At 37.7% G+C, this 23,476-nt stretch overlaps 4 protein-coding genes across 5 annotated transcripts; 2 read left to right on the top strand and 2 right to left on the bottom strand.

Annotated features, from left to right (window-relative positions):
* The first annotated feature begins 972 nt into the window (after nucleotides 1-972).
* On the top strand, nucleotides 973-5,767 carry LOC143340871 (putative cytochrome P450 301a1, mitochondrial). Its single transcript, XM_076763249.1, has 10 exons — nucleotides 973-1,171; nucleotides 1,747-1,993; nucleotides 2,758-2,874; nucleotides 2,980-3,056; nucleotides 3,669-3,864; nucleotides 3,923-4,082; nucleotides 4,153-4,322; nucleotides 4,409-4,487; nucleotides 4,581-4,784; nucleotides 5,660-5,767. The coding sequence occupies exons 1-10, from the start codon at nucleotides 973-975 to the stop codon at nucleotides 5,765-5,767; spliced, it is 1,557 nt and encodes a 518-aa protein (XP_076619364.1).
* Nucleotides 5,566-9,774, bottom strand: Cyp301a1 (Probable cytochrome P450 301a1, mitochondrial). Its single transcript, XM_076763235.1, has 10 exons — nucleotides 9,529-9,774; nucleotides 8,445-8,829; nucleotides 7,981-8,097; nucleotides 7,735-7,811; nucleotides 7,242-7,443; nucleotides 7,012-7,174; nucleotides 6,780-6,949; nucleotides 6,592-6,670; nucleotides 6,277-6,480; nucleotides 5,566-6,055 (listed from the first exon to the last, which is right to left on the bottom strand). The coding sequence occupies exons 1-10, from the start codon at nucleotides 9,605-9,607 to the stop codon at nucleotides 5,948-5,950; spliced, it is 1,584 nt and encodes a 527-aa protein (XP_076619350.1). The 5' UTR covers nucleotides 9,608-9,774; the 3' UTR covers nucleotides 5,566-5,947.
* Nucleotides 9,775-11,952: 2,178 nt separating this feature from the next.
* Nucleotides 11,953-14,680, top strand: LOC143345054 (uncharacterized). Its single transcript, XM_076771789.1, has 3 exons — nucleotides 11,953-12,009; nucleotides 12,486-12,684; nucleotides 12,801-14,680. The coding sequence occupies exons 1-3, from the start codon at nucleotides 11,953-11,955 to the stop codon at nucleotides 14,678-14,680; spliced, it is 2,136 nt and encodes a 711-aa protein (XP_076627904.1).
* A 4,479-nt stretch (nucleotides 14,681-19,159) lies between these two features.
* LOC143340840 (transmembrane protein 62) lies at nucleotides 19,160-23,450 on the bottom strand. 2 transcript variants are annotated; one of them, XM_076763199.1, is made up of 13 exons: nucleotides 22,796-23,447; nucleotides 22,594-22,705; nucleotides 22,380-22,517; nucleotides 21,964-22,290; nucleotides 21,725-21,857; nucleotides 21,402-21,557; nucleotides 21,035-21,182; nucleotides 20,810-20,932; nucleotides 20,664-20,745; nucleotides 20,443-20,571; nucleotides 20,189-20,363; nucleotides 19,800-20,027; nucleotides 19,160-19,311 (listed from the first exon to the last, which is right to left on the bottom strand). In XM_076763199.1, the coding sequence occupies exons 1-13, from the start codon at nucleotides 22,997-22,999 to the stop codon at nucleotides 19,278-19,280; spliced, it is 1,989 nt and encodes a 662-aa protein (XP_076619314.1). In that variant the 5' UTR covers nucleotides 23,000-23,447; the 3' UTR covers nucleotides 19,160-19,277. The 2 variants fall into 2 exon arrangements, with proteins under 2 accessions (XP_076619314.1, XP_076619304.1); XM_076763189.1 differs by lacking the exon at nucleotides 19,160-19,311 and having other exon boundaries at nucleotides 19,337-20,027; nucleotides 22,796-23,450.
* Between the last annotated feature and the right edge of the window lie 26 nt (nucleotides 23,451-23,476).

The raw sequence follows: 23,476 nt of genomic DNA, 5'->3' as shown, positions 1-23,476 counted from the left end.
TTGAAAATTTATTAGAAACTTAATATTTCAGTTAAGATTTGTTTGTATATTTGAAACAGCTCGCTATTCAAAAATAGCGTGACGGTACATTGCCGTCAACCGACTGCAAAGTGTTAATTATGCCAAATACAGAAAGTAAATTGTACACTACAAGTAATATCCTTTTTCCTGTTGCACGATCAAGATCGAGGGTCATTAAGTTAGGACATGGTACCCCGAGTCTGTTCTAAAGAAAAAAAAGATGGCGTCAGGACAATGAAACTAAATTATGACCGTATTTTCCTTTTCTCGTATTTGTTCATTCGTAACATGTACGTCGATTGATTTCTCGTTGACAGCGTGTTGCAAGACCAGGTCAAGTGTCATAAGAAAGGATCGTAGGGTATAATTGAAAAATGTCGTGAGCGTGGATCGTCATAAAACGGAGTGCACGTAGAAGAATAGGGATGTAAACTTTATTACCACTCTTTACGAAGTTAAAATACTTAAGTGCCTTCGGTCGATCAAAGGTTATACCAATTTATAAATTTTACATAATAATTGCTTCAAAAAAATGAATATTACATTCTTTGAATTTCCTAATCTTGCAAAAGATTTCTTTATGGGAAGCGAATAAGATTCTTCGCTAAATATAAGCGCATTTACATACCTGTAAAAATATTTCTCTTTTATCATTTAAGCATTTATTAACCTTTTGGATCTACCTGGCTATAGAGACTTATACATGGAAGCAAGGAGCGTGGGAATTGTTGATTAACTTTCTACCATTTTTCATTTCAAACTAGAGTTTAGAAAGATGCTTCTTCATTTACAATTAGCTACTCTGTGATTTCATTAATTTTTCTTTGGTAAGAGAAACAGTGGGAAGCTTTTATTTAAAGGCAAAGATAGAGAAAGTTTTGTTGGGGCGTACACACGAGAGAAATGAGATTCTCTAAATTTACCGTGATTTCTTTTTGTTTCAGAATAAAAATGAGCGTTTTAAGCGGTAACGTCGCTAGATCCTTAACGCACAGTGTCAAACGATCGACTCGAGTTCTTCGAACGATAGAAACTTTGGCAGCGGAGATCGAGGAACAAGATTTGTCGCGATATCGTCCGTATTCCGACATTCCTGGACCAAAGCCCATTCCTCTTTTAGGCAACACGTGGCGATTCATACCGTTCATAGGTAGTTTTCATTCAGCACTGTCCGAATATAGCTCTCATTAGCATTAAGATTCGCACAGTCGCGCAACTCTGAATAAATCGTGTTAATGGAAACCGTGAAACTTTAAAATTGTATAAAAAGATACCATGTAAAACTAGGAATACTTATTCCATAATAAACGCGCAGATCTAATTGTATAAATGCGACACACTTTTACTGTAAGATAAACCATTAGTGCATACATCTTCGCGTAAATAAAAATTAGGGAGAACTTAATATTTAATATGTAAATGCACGCGTACTTATAAAATATGTATAAGAACATAAACGAGGACGCAACCTGTATCTACGAATTCGTATGATTCGAGGACGTGCTGCACGGTGAAAAATTTACATATACCAGATACAGATAATTACTTTCTATTTAGGAAAGATTGAAAGAAATGTGTGGGAGAGAATTTATGGAAGGCTTCAACTCGTATATTCGTTTAAGAATTCCGTTTCTCTTGGACCTTTATGTTAATACGAAGGCATTCGTTATTGAGACTTTATTTTCACAAGTTCATTTTTAATAAATTGTTTGCCTGTTTGACCAGGCGATTTCCAGATTCAGGCTGTGGATCAAGTGTCAAAGAGACTGTACAAAGAGTACGGGGACATCGTGAAAATGGAAGGCTTGATCGGCAGACCGGACATGGTTTTTCTTTACGACGCGAACGAGATCGAGCGTATCTTCAGGCAAGAAGAGAGGATGCCGTACAGGCCGTCGATGCCTTCATTGAATTATTACAAACACGTGCTTCGAAAGGAGTTCTTTCGCGGAAACGCCGGCGTGATCGCCGTGTAAGTTTCGAACGAATCGTTTCAAAAATTTAGGCATCGGGTAGAAAAAAAAACACATATGCATATGATTTCTGTAAACAGTTGAAAGTAAAAGCGACGATACGTTTGCAATCAGACACGAGCGATTTTGGTTTTACTATATTTATGAATCTCATTTGGTATAATGGGCAAACATTGACATTGCGTACGGTGTTACTAAATGTATGCGCTTGGCAAACTAGTAAAATAGCAAATATTTGTCTTTTCTGTTGAACACATGCTTGGGGTGTCCCGGGAGTGCATTAGAATGTCGCCACTTTCATGCTCGATGGTTTGCATTATCCTTGATACTCCTCTTCGTTTATTTATACACTTCAATTTTCAATATCCTAGTGATTCCTGTTACGGAAACTAGGGTGAACTTGCGTGTTACGCACGCTATGCACGTTTTGCGATCCGGTTGAAAGTAAATCTTACGCAAAACACGGGTGCACAGTTAGGTTGTCGCTTCCTGCACGACAGTTGGTATTGCAATTCTCCCGATACATCCTGCTACGACTAGTATACGTTTATCAAAAATATCCATCGGTGTTGGATTTCGATTCTATCACGCGACTCTGATTTCTCTTTACACGGTACATTCACTGAAAGCTATTACGTTGCAATACCATAGGAAAGGCTATTCGGTGCCAATCGAAACCGTAATGCGATACTAGAACTTGCTAAGTCGAAAAATAATAGAAGAAAAAAATAGTTTCGCGATATAATAAACGCGAATTTTTCAGACACGGCGAGGATTGGTACAACTTCCGAAGCAAAGTGCAGCAGGTGATGTTGCAACCACGAACAGCAAGAATGTACATTTCTGCTATGGAGGAGGCGAGTTTGGCATTCCTTCAAAGGTCCGCCGTCAAATGTTGTTATTTAACGTGCTACCTTTCACTCTTCTCTGTTACTTTTCTTTTCTTCGGTGGCCTATTGCTAAATCGACCTCGTGGTGTTTTCAGAATAACGAAAATACGAGACGATAACAATGAGGTGCCCGGCGACTTCCTCAACGAGATCCACAAATGGTCCCTGGAGTGTGAGTAGAAAGCAACGAGAAGTGGAACGAACTTTGTCGTTCTAAATCTCATTCGGTACTAATTGAATTAGACTGTTTGATCTAGTACGCTCATGCAGACTTCTGGTGCAAGATTGAATATGAAGAATCGTTAGAATCTTGATCTTCCAGATATTTTCTTATTCTTCATTATCGAGTAACGTAGTAATGGAACATCAACTACTAGGGGCTATTTCCATCATCAGCTGTTCGCTCTCTTCGTTGAGCGAAAGGTGTCCCGGATTCGAACCCCTGTTTAAGGCGAACTTACTCCATTCCTTCCCTAATTACACAATAGCGAAAATAACCGTACAGCCGAGAAATCGGCGCGCAGTGTTCCTTGAAGAAATTTCCTCCGACTCGTTTCCAATAGACTCTCTGTGGTTACACGAACTCTTGAAACACGTACTTTCCACGCGATTTTCTAGTTAGAAGCAATGATTTAAATCTTGTCCTTGTCTTGTTACGCACGATACAATTTTTTTTAAGCGGACACTCGTAGTTTCGCGAAGGGGAGGAGGCTATATAAGTTCTGTGAGAAGCGTCTCTTCCTAATTTTAAATAAAAATGGTCTTTCGGAATTGTCTTTCGTAGCCATCGCGCGCGTAGCGCTGGACGTTCGATTGGGCTGTTTGGACGACAACGCGAATATGGAAACTCAGAAGTTAATAGACGCGGTCAGTACGTTCTTCGTGAACGTGGGGATCTTAGAGCTGAAGATACCGTTCTGGAAACTGTTCAATACGCCCACGTGGTTGCAGTACGTGAAAGCGCTGGACACTATCGTGAGGTAAAATAAAATTCAACGCACTTAAAGACAAGGAAAGATAATTAATTTTGATTCTCAGCACAACTTCGAAGTTTACTGCAGCTGCTCTGTCGAGGATAAAGGAAGCAACCGACTCCGATAAGGAGCCATCCCTTCTCGAGAGAGTGATAGCTTTGGAAAACGACACGAAGCTGGCCACTATACTGTCTCTTGATTTATTTCTGGTTGGGATTGATACTGTAAGTATCCAGAAACGTGTCTTGACTGCGTTCGTTCAAAAGTTGGAACTTGGAATAATTTTGTTCGTAGACTTCAAACGCTGTGGCGTCGGTGTTGTATCAATTAGCACTTCATCCGGACAAGCAAGACATTGCTTTCAAGGAAGTATGCGACGTGCTACCGAGCAAAGACACCCGGCTCGAAGGAAACCACTTGGATCGGTTCAAGTATTTGAAAGCTTGCATCAAGGAGACTTTGAGGTTCGCGCGTTGACAATCCTAATCCTTTAAAGCGTTAGTTGTAACCGTCGCTTCTTAATCTCTCTTTCTTCCTTTCTTCTGACCAGAATGTATCCAGTTGTTATTGGCAATGGCCGATGCATGACTAAAGACACAATAATCAGCGGATATCAAGTACCCAAAGGCGTAAGAAACGATTTTTTCCCCTCCATACTTTTACCATTACGTTTTTCAAGGAGCAAGGAGTTTCTTTAACGACTGTTTTATTTACGCGATCAGGTTCAAGTGGTCTTTCAACATTACGTGATAAGTAATCTTGACAAGTACTTTCCACGGAGCAAGGAATTCCTTCCGGAGAGATGGCTGGACACTAACGGACACGGCGTGCGTCATAATTTTGCGTCACTTCCTTACGGCTACGGGAGAAGAATGTGTCTCGGTAGACGTTTTGCCGACCTCGAGATGCTGATCGTCATTAGCAAGGTAATGCACAAAATAAATCATTCGTAAAATTAGCTCTCCGTTTAACGCGTCGAACATAAATCTGCCGCCACATCTAGCGACTAACAAGACTTCTGAAATGAGAACGACGCCATATTCGGTAAGATTTCTCCGCGTTCTGGGAAATAGTTTAATAACTGGGAATTGCAATTCGGTGTAACGCGTGGAGCTAGTAAATGGCACGGAAAGAGAAACTGTCCACCATTTTGGAGTTTTATTACCGGCATACCCGATGCTTACCTTAAACGTAGATCCCCGTTAGTTTCACGGCGGTCACAGTGAATGGCCGCGAACAATAAAAGTCCTGTCCAGCCGACTGAATGCTTTGCTCTTTATTACGGGGACACGGTAGGACTCCTACGGTGTCATTAATCTGTCACTTCGATGCCGCGATAAACCGTAGAATTACCTGAGTTTCGCGCAGACCTCGAGCCCACTTTCCATTTTTACTTTAATTTCGGTAATTAAAATGTTTACAAAGTTTTGCCGGATGTACAGCGACGGCTATTTACAATTGCTCGCGATAGCATTCGAACGTTCGCTAACCAAACTGTTAACGAATGAAATTTCCACGGTGTATACAAAAATAAACTGTCTTTAATAAATCGAACTCAAACCCCCCATAGTAAAACAGTATGAGAGCGTAAAACCAACAATAAAATACAAAATTCACGAGTTTCGCATTCTTCTGTATTTTATATAGGTAACATGCTTGGTACAGTCTATAAAAAAGTACAAAAAAATGTACGATACGTTCTTATTACTATGCTTATATTTATATGTATATATTTTTGGGAATCACTTGGACAAACGTAGTAGAGCAAATCGTTACGATTTATTTCGATTATTTGTTTCAGATTTTGCAACGCTATAAGTTAGAATATCATCACGAGAAACTGGAGTATTATATCAATCCTATGTACACGCCTAAAGGACCCTTAAAGTTGAAATTCGTCGATAGATAACAGGGGCACTTCCCATACTATACACGAAAAGTGTATTATTTGTTTCATATGTACAAAAATAAAAAAGTAAATTCGTCCACGAATGTCTGTTGCGAGCCGCATCCACGTGAAAATATTCGGTATATCCAGAGAGCACTTTGATCATTGTTTCCATCCCCCAACGGAAAACATAAATTTTGATTATCTTGGTATCAGTTTGAATTTAAGTTCACCGTCGGGAGCATACATAAACGTGACTTTGTACTTCAACGGTTCATGATGATACTCCAGCTTGTAAGATCGTATCAGCTGACAATTAACGAAAAGGGCATTATTCGCACACGTATTAATGATATTCTTAACGTGATAAATAATAAAAATATGTAGTTATAGAATTAACCATCACGAATAACGAATGCTAAATAGAAACCATTTAGAAAATATAACGAGAGAATCTATTAGCAATGGCAAAGAAAGGGTCTGTTTACATAGAAATTAAGATTCATATTTAATAAGACATTTTCACATACCTTAGAAAGTAGCACTTGCATTTCTAAATCGGCAAATCTTCTACCTAAACATACGCGAGCGCCATGACCAAAAGGTAAAGACGCGAAAGGATGCAATATCTCGTTCGCGGATTGTTTGATCCACCTCATCGGCTTAAACGTTTTGGCGTTTGTTACGTACTCCTCCATGTTTCCTGTTACAACTGTCGGAAATACAACTTGTACCTACGATGCATAATGTTAATGTTAAAATTTAGAAAACATTTTTACGCTAGATTCACAGTCATGATCCAAAGTCATAACAACAGTTAGGGTCGTTGCATGTTCATTACTTACTCCTTTCGGTATTCTATAGCCGCAAATTATGGTGTCGTTTTGCAATGTTCTACCATTTCCAATGACTGTAGAATATACTCTGCAATGTAAAATTGTAAATCGTATTTTTATAACTCGACAGTGTAATTTAAGTTTACAAATAAATTTTTACTCGAGTAGTTTATAAATGTTAATTAGTTACTTCATACCTGAAAACTTCACGGATGAAGGCTTTCATATAAATTGCTTGATCAAGATGGCTCGTAGTTAGAGGAACGGATGGATCAGGAAGAATTTGCACAAGTTCTTGATAAATTTTTTCCTGCTCCTCGGGTCTAGTTGCTAGTTGATACAATATCGAACAAACGGCCATCGATATCTGCAATATGATATTACTAATTAATAGACACGAATATTTATCTTATCGTATTTTCCACCTACTGTGTCTATTCCGACCAAAATTAAGTCCAAAGCGAGGATGTACGCCATTTTGGGATCAGTTTCTTTGGCCAAGATCCTTTCCACCAAAGACAAATCGGATTCATCCACGGCCTGTTTAGTTTTCAGCCTTTCTATCGCCGCGTCAATATATTTCATACACACTCTGAAAAATATTAAACAAAAATTTATAATTAAGTTCAAATTGGGGGAGTAATTATAATTCAACTTACTCGACGAAGTAGTCCATATTGCGTACATATCGCGTCCAAAGAGGCGTCGGTATATATCTCCAATAAGGAGCTTTCAATTCGAGCACGGCCACGTTTCTCAAAGCATATTTTGCCGCGTCAATGATTTTCTGTGGTTCCGAATCCGGAGTCAGAGTCCCGCCTAAGCACCCTAATCTAACGTCAAGAGCAACTCGACCTATACCTGTGCAATTTTATTTTACCAGATAGTATCGTAATATTTGAAACTATATAAGGCGTGGTCTTATGCATATAAATGACATTGCTTAACATAATCGAAATATCTATTCTAATAACTCTATAATTCAGGAATCTATTCCAGTCTGTTATGTAAATTAAATATTCGATAAAATGCTGCATTGAATTAAATATTTCTTTTAAGTTTGATTCTTCCTATTAAATTAAATTGTTTGGAAATATTATGTCACTTGTCCTAAGCAGTGTGCTTTATTGGATTGGATAAATTTATACGAACATTCTAAAGCCCATTTGTGTATTTCGTTGTCAAAGTCTCCCGGCAGTTCTCCATCCTCTCCTACAATTTCTTCGATCCTAATCAAGACGATTCGTTATTTTATTCATAAGTTAGTTACGTACAATTTTGAGTAATGCGTTGTTCAAAAGATCTGACATTTTGGCGAAACGCAGACCCACTCTCGGGGCTCCAAGGTTTCGCGTGCCGATTAAAATTAACTCCAAGATACAAGGTCGCTCGAAATACCTTTTTATAAAGTCAACGGTGACCACCTCGATCGGGCTTATGTACTTTCTAACCGTCTGCGGCTGAAGAACTGGTTTTTGGACTCTTGTCCGGAATTCACGCCAAGGTTCACCGTGTCTAAAACATGCAAATCATACATTATGTCACTCGTGACTAGCGCGATGCCTCTTACTTTTATGACAAACGATTATAACACGTTTAAAGGTCAAGGGAAACAAGATTTAGAATTCGAGTAATGCAGAGAAAAAAATGACTATTCTGTTTCCTTTCTTTAAAATCTTAAAATCTTAAAATCTGACAAATATACAATACATAACGTAGCAGCTGAGAATAAGCTTACAAGGACTTTTTCCAGTTTCGAGCCTTGAACTAAATAATTCCACTTTGCACCCGGGCGTTAATTGAAAAGCGAAACGTGTTTCCCAATACGGGGGGTCGACTGTACGCGTTTTTCTTTTACTCACACTCCGACAACACCGGGCAAACTCCCGAAGAAGTTCTTCCTGACGACGCTCTTGTAATGCACCAAACACGGCATCGACGGTCTGAAGGGCGTCGGTCCTTCCTGCCTGTAGATCTTCTCGATCTCGTCGGCGTCGTAAACGAACAATAGATCCGGTCGACCTATTAAACCGGTCAAACGTACGATCTTCCCGTATTCGTCGTAGAACATTTGCGACACTTTGGCCGTGTCGGAGATTTGGTACTGGCCGATCACCGGAAACAGTCGCCAGGTATTTCCGAGGATCGGGATCGGTTTTGGTCCCGGTATCTCCTCGTACGGTCTAGCCTGGTTCACGATATCGTGATCCAACACGCAATCCCTTGTCGAGGTCACTGCACCTGCACCTAACGCATAGGAAAACGTACGTCAAACGCTTCCTGCATTCGCGATCGAGTTTAGATCGAATGAATCTTGCTTTCTTCCAACTTTCAAACTGCTCCATAGGCAGTCGCGGCTACAAACGAGGCTACGGGGACACAAACCTCCCTTGTTGCTCGAACTATCTCTGCTATCTAAATTTTAATCGTTTGAAGCGATTAGCGTTTTACATTATACTTTCGCAAGTAACTACGCTATTGCAGACCGTGGGCTTAACCGCGGTTTGTTGCGCATTTCACGTGCTGTTTAGAATAATTGGGGAATCACGTGGCCGTGGGGAAATCAGGAAAACGTGTCGAGCATCGAGATCGAAATGAATTCTTTAACGCTCGATCGTCGGTTGTACTTAAATTTACACGTTCTGCCACGAACACGTAATATGATTTATGAAGTAGTTACTGACCATACTTATGCTAGGTGTTAATATCCGAGGATCCGTTTAACGTCTTGTTAGGTCAGTTTGCGTACTGTGAAACATGCGAACGCACGGTATATGGGTTAATTCAATGGTGTTTTTATCGATCGTTTTATTCCTGCAGCATGGAAATTAGGCTACATTCTATAATAATTATTTTCAGGAATTATTATGCTTCGAATCCATCGTTAGATTTGGGGATATAATAATGTTAGAGACCGTTCGTAAGAGAGTGGCGATATTTCATTACCTGAGCACAGAGCACGTCGAAGGATATCCTGACCTTGTGAAAGTCGACATTTAAAGATGAATTGCATCTGGCGATTCATTCTGCGGAAAAATAAAATCGAAAGTTCATCTACGAATTTACATACTTTTCCGTACTACGATATTTTCGATATAATTACCAATACCCTTTACGTTCATTACAGGAAACGTTTAAATATATCAAACCTCCCGTATTTAGTCCTAAGAACTTCCCCTAATTACAGACCCAATTGTCAACACTGATTACCCTCGAACTGCTACCTGCTATTTAATCCCTGCAATAATGGCCACAACGGTACCCTTACCTGGAATAGCCCCAAAAATTGTCCGTTTCCTTTTCCACGTCTTCTTGTGTACCGTTATCGAGGAATATGTTTCACAGTAAATAATAATAGCATGTCGAGCCTAATTGCGTTTACCATTCAAAATGGCACTAACCAGAGATCGTCGCGCGTTTTTAGCACCTGCGATCGAAGGACGTGCTTAGGTATACAACCAAACAACGCGAATGCACCCACTGGGTGGTGATGCACTCTTTAAAGAAGTCCTATCGTAAATGGTACCACATAGTATAGCTACCGAGGCGAACTCCCCACCTTCGATGGATCTCCCTCCAATGGATTAACGGTCCGAATTCTCTGCTCCGTGATGGTACACCCGCTGCTCGAGGAGTATTCATTGCCGTTGCTCGAGGAATTACTTTCACAAGGTGAACATGCTCGAGTTCAATTTTCACTGACTTTCTCATTCGTTGGACGGCCAGACACCCTGAAAGTCACACGACATTCCTTCAATGGACCATTTTACTGTAAATCGTCATATTTTTAAACCCTTTTTTGACAATCCTTTGACAAGAAACTATCTCACGCATGACGAAATATTGATTGATATAAATAACTATGTTTCGTTGAATCGTGTACGCTGGAGCTTTGTTCAAAGTATACAGATTTGTTTCTAAAGAAAATAACGTAATCGTAAGTATACAGGGTGTTCGACCAACCCAAAATAAGACGAAGGTCAAGGACCAACTTTTCGAATATTTTTGCGATTTGTACATATTCTCCATCAAAATACGCGTAATTTGCTTTTTTAAACATTAAAATCGTCCAATCCGTTCAGAAGTTATGACGTTTTAAAGATTCGTATGAAAATTCGGGCAGACATTTCTGCCCAGAAATTATATTTTTGGTAAGGAATTTTTTTCTCGAAACTGAGTAGGATTTCGAGGGTATGTCTGTTGACCAAAAATGCTTGCAATTGGCCCCTGCAACTAAAAATAATTTTTTCAAGACGATTCGAAAGTTTTTTTTTTCACCTAAAACTTTCAGCACTTACTCGAATTTTTTTCTCGAAAGTGGGTAGGATTTCGACGGTATGTGTAATGACCAAAAATGATTGTAATTGACCCCCGCAACCGAAAATAATTTTTTCATAACGATTTGAAATTTTTGAATTTAATTGTTAATAACTTTTTAACGAAGCTTCCATCAACAAATTGGTATTCTGTATACCTCGCGGATTCGAATATTTATTTTAGGATAGACGACAGTAAGAATACCTGCAATAAATCCCGCGACGCTCGTCGGGATCGACAAACAGTCGCTTCGAAAGATTTATTGTCTACGGCGTCGCAGGTCATTTCAACGCAGCTTGCAGTCTCGATTGACCGTGATTATCCTTACGACAGGCTGGGTTCTTCCATACCATAATTATATACCTCTCGAATTTTCTGGAAATTTTGTATAATGTCTCGATGGAAACTAACGCGGAATTTTTAGAAATTTTCTGATATTTTCGAATAACTTCGTTCTCGTTTCTTCAATAAGTATTTTATAGTTTTGATAATCATGGTCCTTCGTATTTTTTAGCCATGGATGGATAAAAAAGATTGGTCCTAAAATACTATTCCTCACGGCGAACACTTCTAAAGATTTTTCGTATTTCGTATGTAACACAGATTTTACAATTACAACGTTACAATTTACTCGTTAGATCGGACAATGATATTCGAATACATAAGTAGTGGACATTTATTCGTACCATTTATAATAATTGTAAAATATTAAGGGACTCGAGTAGGAACCTTCGTAGGAAGGATGGGGTCCTCCGCGTTGCCAAAAATTCCCGGGGGTCGTGCCACTTGCGACCCTGGAGTGGGGGGTCACTAGTGCCGCTTGTCTATATTAAAGGACCCGCAAGGGTTGGACGCTTATTTGTGATAAACTGTTGACGCGAAATGTTGTCGTTCAATACCTGTGCATCGATTCCTAAACGACCGGCTACATGACCAATAGAGTCTGACATACGTATTTGCAAACACGCGTGTAAAGCAACAGTCGTTCGTTGAAAGTTTAACAAATTGAGTTTCAACGCGGTTTCGTGGTTCTCCACGGTGTTTAATTAAATAATGGCCATGTCGACGATGTGGATCAGAAACAACATGATCTTCTGTAGCAACCAAAGCGTAAGTGTTACGTGCAGTCATTTTGTGCAGTTAATAGTGATTTAACGACGAAGAGAAGAATTCTATAAATTATTTTGTTTCCTTTTATTTAGAAGTCGATGAATCTATTTCTAGCTACCTAAAAGATACAAATATTTAATGTAATCTTTAATTTAACCATTTGCGTGTTTATTACATTGATTAGAGTCACGATTAATTTTTATTTAGTAACAGCAGTTTGAAATACAAGTATTTGTCCGGTACCTTGCAGATAATTACTGTTTGTATCATAGCGTTAACTCTGTTTATTGCCGTCGTAGCTATCGTATATATAAACATCCGTCGAATTGAAACAGATCGTACGAAATTCAAGGAAACAGAAATATTATTCCTTCTACACGATATCCGTATAAATAGCCAAACACTGTTTTAGATAATGGGTGTACTTTTAACAATAAAATATTCACAGGACCTTGATTTTCAATTTTTTCCAACAGGATAGGCAATTAACAGAAGCTGAATTGAAAGTTAAACGATCGCTGCAGAAGCTTTCCATTCCGGACTGGTATTTGAACAAGCGTTCGAATCCACCGAAAATACTCAGCAACATCGTTCCAATGGAGTTTCGTCAATCGTCCTGGAAGAAACTTGGATCCAGGGACTCCACGATAAATTCGACGTCCACCAATCTATCAGGTATTTATAAATATCTTTAAAAGCTTATAGAAAATGAAAAACAGTGGCATTGTTCAAACGAAACTGTAATACTTACGTCTTTCGATATTTAACGTGAGTCCAACGTCCAATTGCAGATTCATTTTCGTGGATAGAGACGTCCAAGAACACCAAACCCGCGAACGAGCCTGAAATCAACACGCCCCCGCGACAACAAAAGTCCCCGGAAGCGAAACACCGGAAATCACCGACGTCCAAGTCCCCGACCACCAAAAAGGAACAGCAGTCTTTCGACACCACGATCCCGGAAGTGAGGCTACTGTCGAACAGCAAGACGTTCCCGAAAATGTCGCCATCGCGGAAACTAGAAAATATAAACATCGTCTTACACCCTGGACCACCAATAAACATTTCCAGCCACTTGGAAAAGGCCAAGAGCTCCGAGCAGTCGAAATTCCGCGGCTCCGCGCCAAAGAAACAACCAACGGACGTCGCGAGGAAGAACAGCAACAACAATTATTCGTCCAGGAACAACGACTCGACAAAAAGGGACGAAACATCGCGAAAGTCGCCGACAAACAAATCCAGGAACAGTCCTCAACCATCGAAGATCACGGACGAGCATTTGATAACACCGAAACCGAGAGCGTGTTTCAGAACGCGAGCCACCTCCACTCCCAGGTTCACTCCGGCGAATCTCTTCTCGTCGACCATCATCGAGGAGAGTCCCAGAGAGAAGAAAGCTCCATCGCGCAGTATCCTAGAGAAGTCCTCGATCTTCGAAGGTAATTCGTCGTCCTCCAAGGCCGAGAAGCGATTGGAGAACGCTCGAAGACCGAAGAGACTCTCCGAAAGTTTGCTCCAGAAGACCTCGATGTTCGAGGACCTCTCGAGAACGGGACTGTCCAGCGACCTGGAGACGTCGAGGTTCGGTGGATCGCACCCGATTTTTGAGAGGAACGTCAGTTCGATCCGCTCCGAGAAGAACGACCCGGCTCTGTCGACAACGAGGTCCTCGATGGTCCGCGAGCTGGTGAGGAAACTGGAAACAGCTCGTACTCCGGAGAAGACGCCGCAACCGACGTCGAAGGGCAGACGTTCCCTTCCGGAGAAGACGCCCGATCGCTTCAAGACGCCGGTTTCCGCGCTGAGGAGGACCAGCCTCGGCGGGAGGACCACGAACTTGGACTTGGAGTCGCCATTTTCCAAGTTCCTGGTCTCGAAGCGGAAGTCCGTAGACTTGGAGAAGGTGGTGAAGAACAAGCTGGCCAAGGAATATCCTCGAGACAAGAGCGACGTACGAAGAATCATCGAGATACTGATGGAGAAGCTGTCGAAACCGTCCGCGCCGTTGCATTGCGAGGACGCGGAACGGAACCACAACTTCGTGAGGAAGGTGGTGAACGCGCTGGAGAAAGGGGATCCGTCCATTCTCGAGGAGTTGACGATGGACGAGAGGAACCACGACGACAGCGGAAGTTGCAGCGAATCGGTCTCGTTGAAGGACACAGACAGCAGCAGCGACTGCGACCTCAGGTCGTCGAGCCTTAGAAGCGACAAGACCTTCAACCACGAGTCCAGAACGTCTAGGAAGTCTTCGGAGGCTGAAGAGATACCGCTCGAAGAGGAGTCCGTGTATTGGATACCGGTGACTAGGTGCAAACTGCCACGAAGCAGCTCACTGTTGAGCCTGACGTCCAGGTTGTCTTCCAACGGGCACTCGCCTTGCATCAGTCCTATAAAAAGCGACAGCGAATCAGGATCGGTTCCATGGTGTTCGACTTTTAAAAGGACGAACGCTCTGTCCAGAAAGCTGTTCAAGATCGACGAGACCGTGGTGATCGACTCGGGATACTCCGACAGGTCCGATCAGTCACCTGTTCGATGCTCCACGGCGGACAGCACTTGGTCCGAGGACACGCAGATCGATTCCAGCACGGAGATCGGATCCATTCGATCGAAGAGATCTTCAAGACGCAGATCCATCCTTGACAACACGTACCGTGTTCACTGTTAAGTAGGTCGTATCTCTATCGTGGTCTAAGATGATTCAATATCTACAACATTGTAATCAATTGTTAGTAATAGCTAGACACGAACATTCGGAATCGAGAGCTCTAGTACCGCGCGTAGCATAGTTTTTAAGATGTTTATTCTAATCATGAGTTGCAGAATGATACGCTCAGTTAATCTAGAAAACGCTGATTACCGTGGCGAGCACCGTTTAATTCTATTTCGTTAACTATTATTATAAAACAACACAAAGTAAAATAATCATACCAATAGTTGGATTTTATTATTATTTTATTTTATGTAGATATCTGTATTATTTTTCTGTTTCGCGAGCCACTGTAATTAGGCGCGTGAACAATCACAAAATATTTGTAAAATAGGTATAGTTTTGAGAGAAATGTAGGATACTCGATGTTTTGCAAATATTTTAATCGCGATTGGCTACGAATAACTTTCTTCGATTATGCGTAAACCGTCTGTTATCACGATACAATCGATCGAGACCTTTGTGATATTACAATTCTCTTACGATACTTCCCTTGAGTACAAATGTCTTTGGAAACATTTTTTTGTATTCCTTTGTACTTCTTCGTTTCGAGGAGCGTTCCTCGTAAGTTAATGAATGTTTTTAAATATTCTATATTTGTTATTTTTATCTTCTTTACTTATTGTAGGACCGTTTGCTATCTTAGCGTTCCTTTTAAGAAAGAACGGCGAACTATCGCGTTGAATTGCAAACAATGCGCGTTCCTTCTGAACAATGCGTCGTTTGAACAAGTTCTGACCAAAATTTGTACATTGTAAATAATAATAATACACGCTTGTGTAGTTTTTGGATAAAATTGTATCTACTATTGTTAAGAATTTCGAAATGCATGGTGTTCCATAGAAATTAACTCTAATCGTACTGGGGTGGAACTTTGAGCCGCGTGTTACGTTCGAATAATCGTAGAGTCTGTAAATAAATTTATATAATAATGACATTCGTCGTTAGTGTATGAATATTGTACAGACCCTACAATTGCTCTTTGTAAATGGCCCAAACTGCATAGTAATACAATTAGGGTTGAAAATAATATAAAACGATCGATGTAAATTCACGATGAACATAGTTATAGCGCGGATTTTAATGTAGACTTATGGTGTGAATCTGGAATCGAATTTGTTACTAACATAGTATGACGGAATACTATGCTGGTAAGCATGACTTCGCTTAAAGTATAGTGAATCGACAATCAGTGAAGTGTCCTAACTTGAGGCGTTGTAGTGTGTAGAATGAGAGTAGAATATAGTGTTAAGTTTGAAAGATCAGTTACTGTTTATGCTGAAAAGCATTTCTTACTTAATAATGTTAATTAAGCCTACTGTTGGATGTTGATGTTAATTAAGCATTTTGCAAGAATATTTGAAACTCTATTCAATGAATAATTGCATCGAAGTTATTTTTGTAAATCGTGTCGACCGATCTTATTTCTGTGGTCAACGGTTGCGCACACGCATACTATTGTTAACAGACTCATGATACGAACTCGTGTATCGAATTGTTAATTATCATTTAAAATTCCAGACACACGACTGTTTCTCATGTAGCGTGCGTATGACGGCACACGGAATTTGTATGAATAAATAATCGCAAAGTTCAATTCTTTTGTTCTATATCCTCGAAGTCAAATTACAGATATAAGTATAATCTTTGTTAAAAAGAAAAGATTAGAAAATATTTTAGGCTGTTGCTAACGAAGAGGTATTTCTATAACTATCGATTTTTTACGTTGCATGTATAGATCTATTACGATCATCGTGGCAGTCACCGTGTTAATGGAAAGAAGTTGAATTCATAATTACTTAATCATGTATAACATTTATTAACATCCACATGCATTATTCTTTCGCATATACTTTATGGATATATTACACAAATACTGAATACTTTTATTACTTAAGCAATTCTTTTAGAATACACTCTATTCTACATATTAAACGTTTGAAAATAATATTATTTTTCATTTTGCTCGCAGTGCATTACAAAATACTTTAACTATACGTATTTGATGATATAAGTAACTTTATCACGATGATTCCCAATAATCACTGATAGAATTTGTTGAAACTCTAAGAACCGTTTCGAGAAAGCACAATAAAAGAATTTAACAACGAGAAATATATGTTCATCGACGAATATAAGAAACTCAAACATTACATTAAAAATCGTTAAACCGATCCACGAAATTTGGCGATATCTATGGAAGAAATTCATGACTGTTAACGATTGGGAACCATTGGTTTATTGAGATCACACTTGCAGTTCTGAGATCGTGTTCAAGAATAGCGACAATTAGATTGTCTGTAGAAAAATATAGAATAGCAATAAAATCTATCTTTTAATGAAATACTGATTTACATCTTGAAAAAGATGTCAACTTCGCTGTACAATTTTGCATTTTCTTTTTAAATACCAACTTCAATCACCCGATACATCCGTCCAAAATTAAATCTACCTTTCGTAAAGAATGCTTCGTAAACTAAAAACATGAAGTTTCTCTATTCAACTATGCTGCTTTCGTTTGTAATATACTCGCTTATTATCACAGAGTTGAAACTCGAGCGAACAGAATTCAAACATAGATTAAATTAAGTTCAAAGTGAACCTATATTTTAACAAGAAAATATTTATAGGAGATTAATCCCATAGAATATTTTTATAACAAATTTTAATAATTATTATTCGCTTGCGGTGTGTATTCTAACACGTATCCACCTCAGCGGTGGATTGCGGATACAAAACAATGAAAAAAGTCCATATAACTGCAATGCTGAACAAAAGTATTAGCACAGCATAACTGTTAGTATACAAATGCTTACAATTACTAAACAAATTGTTAAAACAAAAAAAAAATCTATTTGAAGTATTCATAATATCTAATATCTATCCCAATTTATTACGTAACGAAAAAATTATGTACAGAAAGTAATATACAAGATAATAACGAAAAATATATTGAGCATTTTATGTAGTCAGTGACCACCATGATCGTTAATGTATTAAGAAGGTCCTTTCGGAGTTTTTTGTACCTTTTTTGCAGAGAAACCATGAAACTTTTTCGGATTATCAAAAACTCGGACAACGTTTGGATAACATGGTTTTTTAGATGTTTATAATTAATGTTTCATCGATGTGATAAAATACTGTTTGGTCAGAACGTTCATCAAATTTAGTGGTGGCGTGATGATAAGGCACTGGTGTTCTACGCTAGTAGATCCGGGTTCGATTCCCAATCAATACAATTGATTTTTTTTTTTTTAACGATCCAAATTAATTAGATCTTACTTGTGAAAACGCATATTACGAATGTATACACGCTTCTTGCCTATAATGTGTATTTTTCTCTTTTTATTCGTAATATGTAACTTATCATTTTTAATTTTTGTAATATTTATCTTTGAACTTGGAAAAAATATAGATCTTATTTCCGTTATGATGTCATGAATTTACGAATAATATCCGTCGCTCCTAACAATTGATGTCTGAAGTTTTTATCTACTAATTCATAATTAATGTAATTTAATTACATTCTTTTTGTAATTACATCCCAATTGCAATTACAAATTACATCAAATTCGAGAGAAATGTCGAGAGCATTTCTAGATACGGAAAACAGGTGTGATATAGTTTGAGTCATTACACGTGTAATGGGAATCTCTAGTTTATATGAACTTGCGTCGTTGTTTTTGTATCCTCGATTTACCGCTACAATGGATCCCACATGTTAAAATCCACTTTACATCAGACCTGGACAAATTTTATTTGAAAGAAAAATCGATATAAAAGTACCCAGGTCTGTATTATACATTGCCTTCTCTATCTGCTTATTTCATATAGAATTCTAATGTAGTTACAAACCCAAACATAACACAGGCACAATGGCAGCACACTTTCCCTTTCTTTCTCTCACTTTGACAATAATACATAGTGTATTTTACAATGTCCATGTGAAGTTAAAATATAATGCGGAAGCATTACAATTACTAATTGAAAGAATAAATTATTTTAAGAATAGTCAAAAGGATCAAAAGATTAGTTAACTCTGTACAATATTTATAACGAACAAGTAGAAATACATATTTCTACACACTGAGCTTCAAACGATCTATTAATATATTTAATCGCGTATAAATAATAAAAATTAGTAAACAGATATTGATATAACAAATGTAAACAGTCTTCGCCGTAATTTCATTAGTTAGCAAATTCTGTGGCTCTCTTTGCAGGAACTCATTGAATTGTAATGTACAATTACGTGTAAACGATTTCTAAATTAAAATTATTTTTTTTTTACAACATAAAGAAAAAAAGAAGAAGCAAAGTACGTTTTCGAAATAAATCGTATACATGCACTGGCACAAATCCACGAAATTAAATGTTCACATTTAGTAGGTACAGACTATTAAAATTTGTTATCAACATACTTTCTATGATTATACGTTTTCTTTTTTTAATTCACTGACGTTTACGCAAAAGCGTGAAAACTGTTTAACTACGTAACAAATAAAATTTAATAATTTACTACATTATGGTAGTGCATTGTTACACCATGTACAAATTAACCATGAGAGGACCATATCGCTGCTGCAGACCTTGAAGACAACAAAAAGAGAATAATGTTAAAGTTTTTGTACGATATTATCATGTAACTTACGCTGCAGAACAAACAGATAGCATGCATCGAAATCAACGTAACTTTCGTTCATCGAACATTAAAAGTTCAATTTTTGTTTTTATTATACTCCTACCTTGGCGAGAAGATTGTAAACGATGGAAAATATATTATTGATTGGTTGAATGAATAAAATTTAAAAAGAAACCACACGAACTTATATTCCAACTCAATAGAATTTTCAGATTTAGTAAAACGTAAGTTATCCGAACTAATGGAGACAATTTCGATAATCGATTGTTGCGATAATCGAGTTTGTGGTGCTATAGGTATATTCTTGTATGTTCCATTCGTGTTCCGATAATCGACGTTCTACTGTGTTTTCTACGTTAATAATACGTAAAATATTCCAAGCAAGATAAGTAATTAATGTATCGTAAACCTCTAAAATTTTGATTCAATGCATACCTTAGACATGATTCTGGCATTGCGTTTATTTGGTGCCATAACATCATTGCTAAGAAAATGCTCCAAGTGCGTAAAGGACATAACACGGTAGCTAACGTCCCATATGCCAACCAAAAGAAATAAGCCATATTTGCTTGCATTAGAGTCAATAATATTATTGGCGTGTGTTGCCACAGAAGACAAACCTTCGATAACGACTTATTATCGGGTTTGCTAATAGTTTGTAACCTACAGAAGCATTTACCTTTTCAGTAACTATATTATTACACATTTAATAAGTATCAGTCAAATGTAAACAATGAAACATAAACCATGTACAGTGAAATCTCCGTATCCGCGGATAATAGTGAACCCTCCGAATACTAAGCTTTCACTGTATTGCATCTTACCGTTTGTCCACTCTGTGAGCTAAGATTAACATGAGCGGTAAATGGAACGAAAATAATTGGAAACACCCATAAGCATAGGTAAAGGCACCGGGAAGATAAGAATTTCCAACAAATGTTCCCCAAGCAAAAATTATACCGGTATGATCATCTATTACTTCACCAATGGCCCAAGGACCTGCAAAAATAAATATTCCATTGGAAAGACAATATTTATAGCGCAACAATTAATAGTAAAAAATGAATAGATTACTTACCAACGGTTAAATACAATGCATATAGTACTACTGGGAAAAAAAGGCGGTCAACGGTAGACAAGACCCACAATTTTCTGAACCACGAGTGAAAAAACTTTGTTCGAAATCGTGGTCGATGCATTTGCTTCCCTAATCAAACAGATATTTTTATTTCCTACTTATATCTAACTATTTTACAATTCGTTTCGATATTAAAATTAATGTACTTGCATTGTACTTACTTTCGCATAATATATGAAGAAAACGTAATAGACACAAGGGCACAACTAAGAAAGCCAATACTGTCCCGAATAAGAATTGAAACTGGAAAAAAAAGAACAGAATATTTATAAATTGATCTTCAAATATAATTCTTGTATTTACTTACAATGCTGCTGGCACTGGACATAAGAATTATTCTGGGCAAAATACGGAAGGATAAACGAGATCCATCAAGAGCAAATGGTTGAAATAATATTTTCTCTCTGCCATCGATATCTACGACTCGTACCTGTAATTAATTAATTTTATTGCCGAAATAGACACCCAGTTCAAGATGCCCAGACCCAGACCCAGACCTAATGCAAAAGAGAATAAACACATTTTACTGAACTCGAATAGTGTGTATTCCATCTCTGTACTTTGTTGTATTCCATATTGAAGTATAGAGCGGCCCTTTAACGTGTTTACATTCAAACCAAGCAACATCATCCAGTTGAACTTGGACATCCTTTATCGATACCGTTGAAAACGCCAGTACTCTATGAACAATAATACATGTTCGGATAAAACTCAACAGTGATATAACATTTCTATGCAATTGCAACGATATTCTATCATTCGGAACTAGCATTTTTTTCTGTTTTTTTTTTCTACATTACGTCAAGTTTCGTTCCGAAGACCAATAAAAATTAAATTTTTTAAAATAATTAATTAATATTCTTAATAGGAAATATATATTTGAATATAAAGATGCATACCTAATGTGTGTAGATTTAACAATTGACATTAAATTTTCTTTCCTGGGCATCATATATAAAGCATGTTTAGGATTGGTAATCAATACTACAGGCCATTCTTCATGCTTCACATCAATAAAAGAGAACTGACCATGATCTATTGCTGCCAGACGATACCTAGAAATAACCATGAATACAATAGCTATCCAATTTGTCTCTTTTATTAAGAAAAAATGACACAAAATAATATTTGTATTATTATTTTAATTTAATAAAAATTGTGTATGCAAAATTATTATTCAGTTTTAGAGTACTGTGATAAATATAAAATACAGATACTTTACATCCTGTTATCTTTCCAGTCTGCTAATTCTAGTTCAAGGAATCCAATTTGCTGTAGCGTGTACATATTAGGTACTGCTCCACCGAGCATATGATAATGACCACAGAGATATACCATGCTTTCCTTGTGCCTGCCTTAAAGAATATTTTAAAATAGTATAGGTTCTTTTTAGACATGTGTTAAATTTATTATAGTTTTAGAATAGTATATAAAAGAAATAAATATTCTGCTATTACTTACCTATGAGATTTCTAACGCCTATATTTGCTTGAGAAAGTATACATGAAGTGGGATAGTGACCAAACCATATTATAAAATCTGCATTATTTTCTTGAGACTTATTCACTAGCCCATGTATACTTTTAATTTCTTGTTCGTCTAATACACCAACAAAATTAAATGGTCTTCTTGGGCCAGGTTTTAAGCAAGCATCTATTGCAATAAATGTGTATAATTCGGAACCAGTATTTATAGTATACATATAAGACCGTGGGTGTTTTTTTCCTTGGATAGAATAGTTGGAATAGTAATTATTTTTTGATTCAAGACTAACCACATTAAAGTTATCTGAAATCACATTGAACATAATTTATAAATATACAAATTCTTTATTATCAAAAACCATGGAATTATGTTCAGTTAATTATGAAATGTACCATGATTGCCTCTCACATCTAACCATAAAGTTTTCTTGGTAACTTCTGTGTCATCTAAAATACGTTTGTAATGTTCCCATTCTTCTAATATTTGCTTTGATCCTATTTCATCTTTGGCTTTTGCATCTGTGAGATCCCCTATTGCATTATGCCATTACATTATAGCAAGCACAAACATTATAAACAACATTTCTAAATGCTAAATAAAACTTACCCGAAGCAAGCACAACAGATGGTTTAATGTTATCCACGGTAACATTACAAAATTCCTTTAATTCTACTATTCTAAATGGATCTTGAAATATACTTATATGTATATCTGATATCTAAGAACAACGAAGATTCTACTCAGACAACGCACAAAACGTAACATGAATTTTTCCAACGAATTTAATTTCCGAATACCTGTCGCGTACCTGTAAAAACCAGATCAAATGGTCGAACGACGTTCCAATGCTATAAAACTTTGGCCGTGACCATTCTGTCCTCACGTTTTTGTTAGACAAAGTATCGTCTAATACGTGCGTATCAACATTGATCAGATCGGCAACGTTCGCTACAAGTATCGACAGTATTAGTACAAAGACTAGAAGGACAACAGTGGATTTCGTTATTTTCATTTCCAATGGGGCTCCGCAAATGCTTTACACAGCGATTTCCTTAGCGTTATCAAAATGACATGTACTTTTTTAGTAAACATACGATCTTTTACCGAAGCCACCTGCTGTTTGTGTGTTTTTGATGTTTACAAAGTCCCTACGTCATAGGTTATATTCCGCGGCACACGTGACACTTCGAACGACAAGATATATTGGAATAGGAAGACAATCCGGAATCTCGGTTTCTCATAATATTAACATTTTTCGCGACCGATCGACAATCGTTCGTCAACATGCATACACTGTTAACTCTCCAATCATTACAAAACGCCGAGCCAAGATTCGCGATGTTTTGCGCATGACGGATCTACGCAGTGGTACTCAACAATGATTCTACTCAAACTAAAAATGGCGAACAATCAGGAGCGTAACAACGTTTTGCGAAGCTGTAATTAACGAATTAATGGATGTATAAAACCTATAAATATTTATAAAGCT

The sequence above is a fragment of the Colletes latitarsis genome, chromosome 1, assembly GCF_051014445.1.
Source record: "Colletes latitarsis isolate SP2378_abdomen chromosome 1, iyColLati1, whole genome shotgun sequence".
NCBI lineage: Eukaryota > Metazoa > Arthropoda > Insecta > Hymenoptera > Colletidae > Colletes > Colletes latitarsis.
The sequence above is the reverse complement of the archived record's forward strand: the minus strand, read 5'-3'. Positions and strand labels throughout refer to the sequence as shown.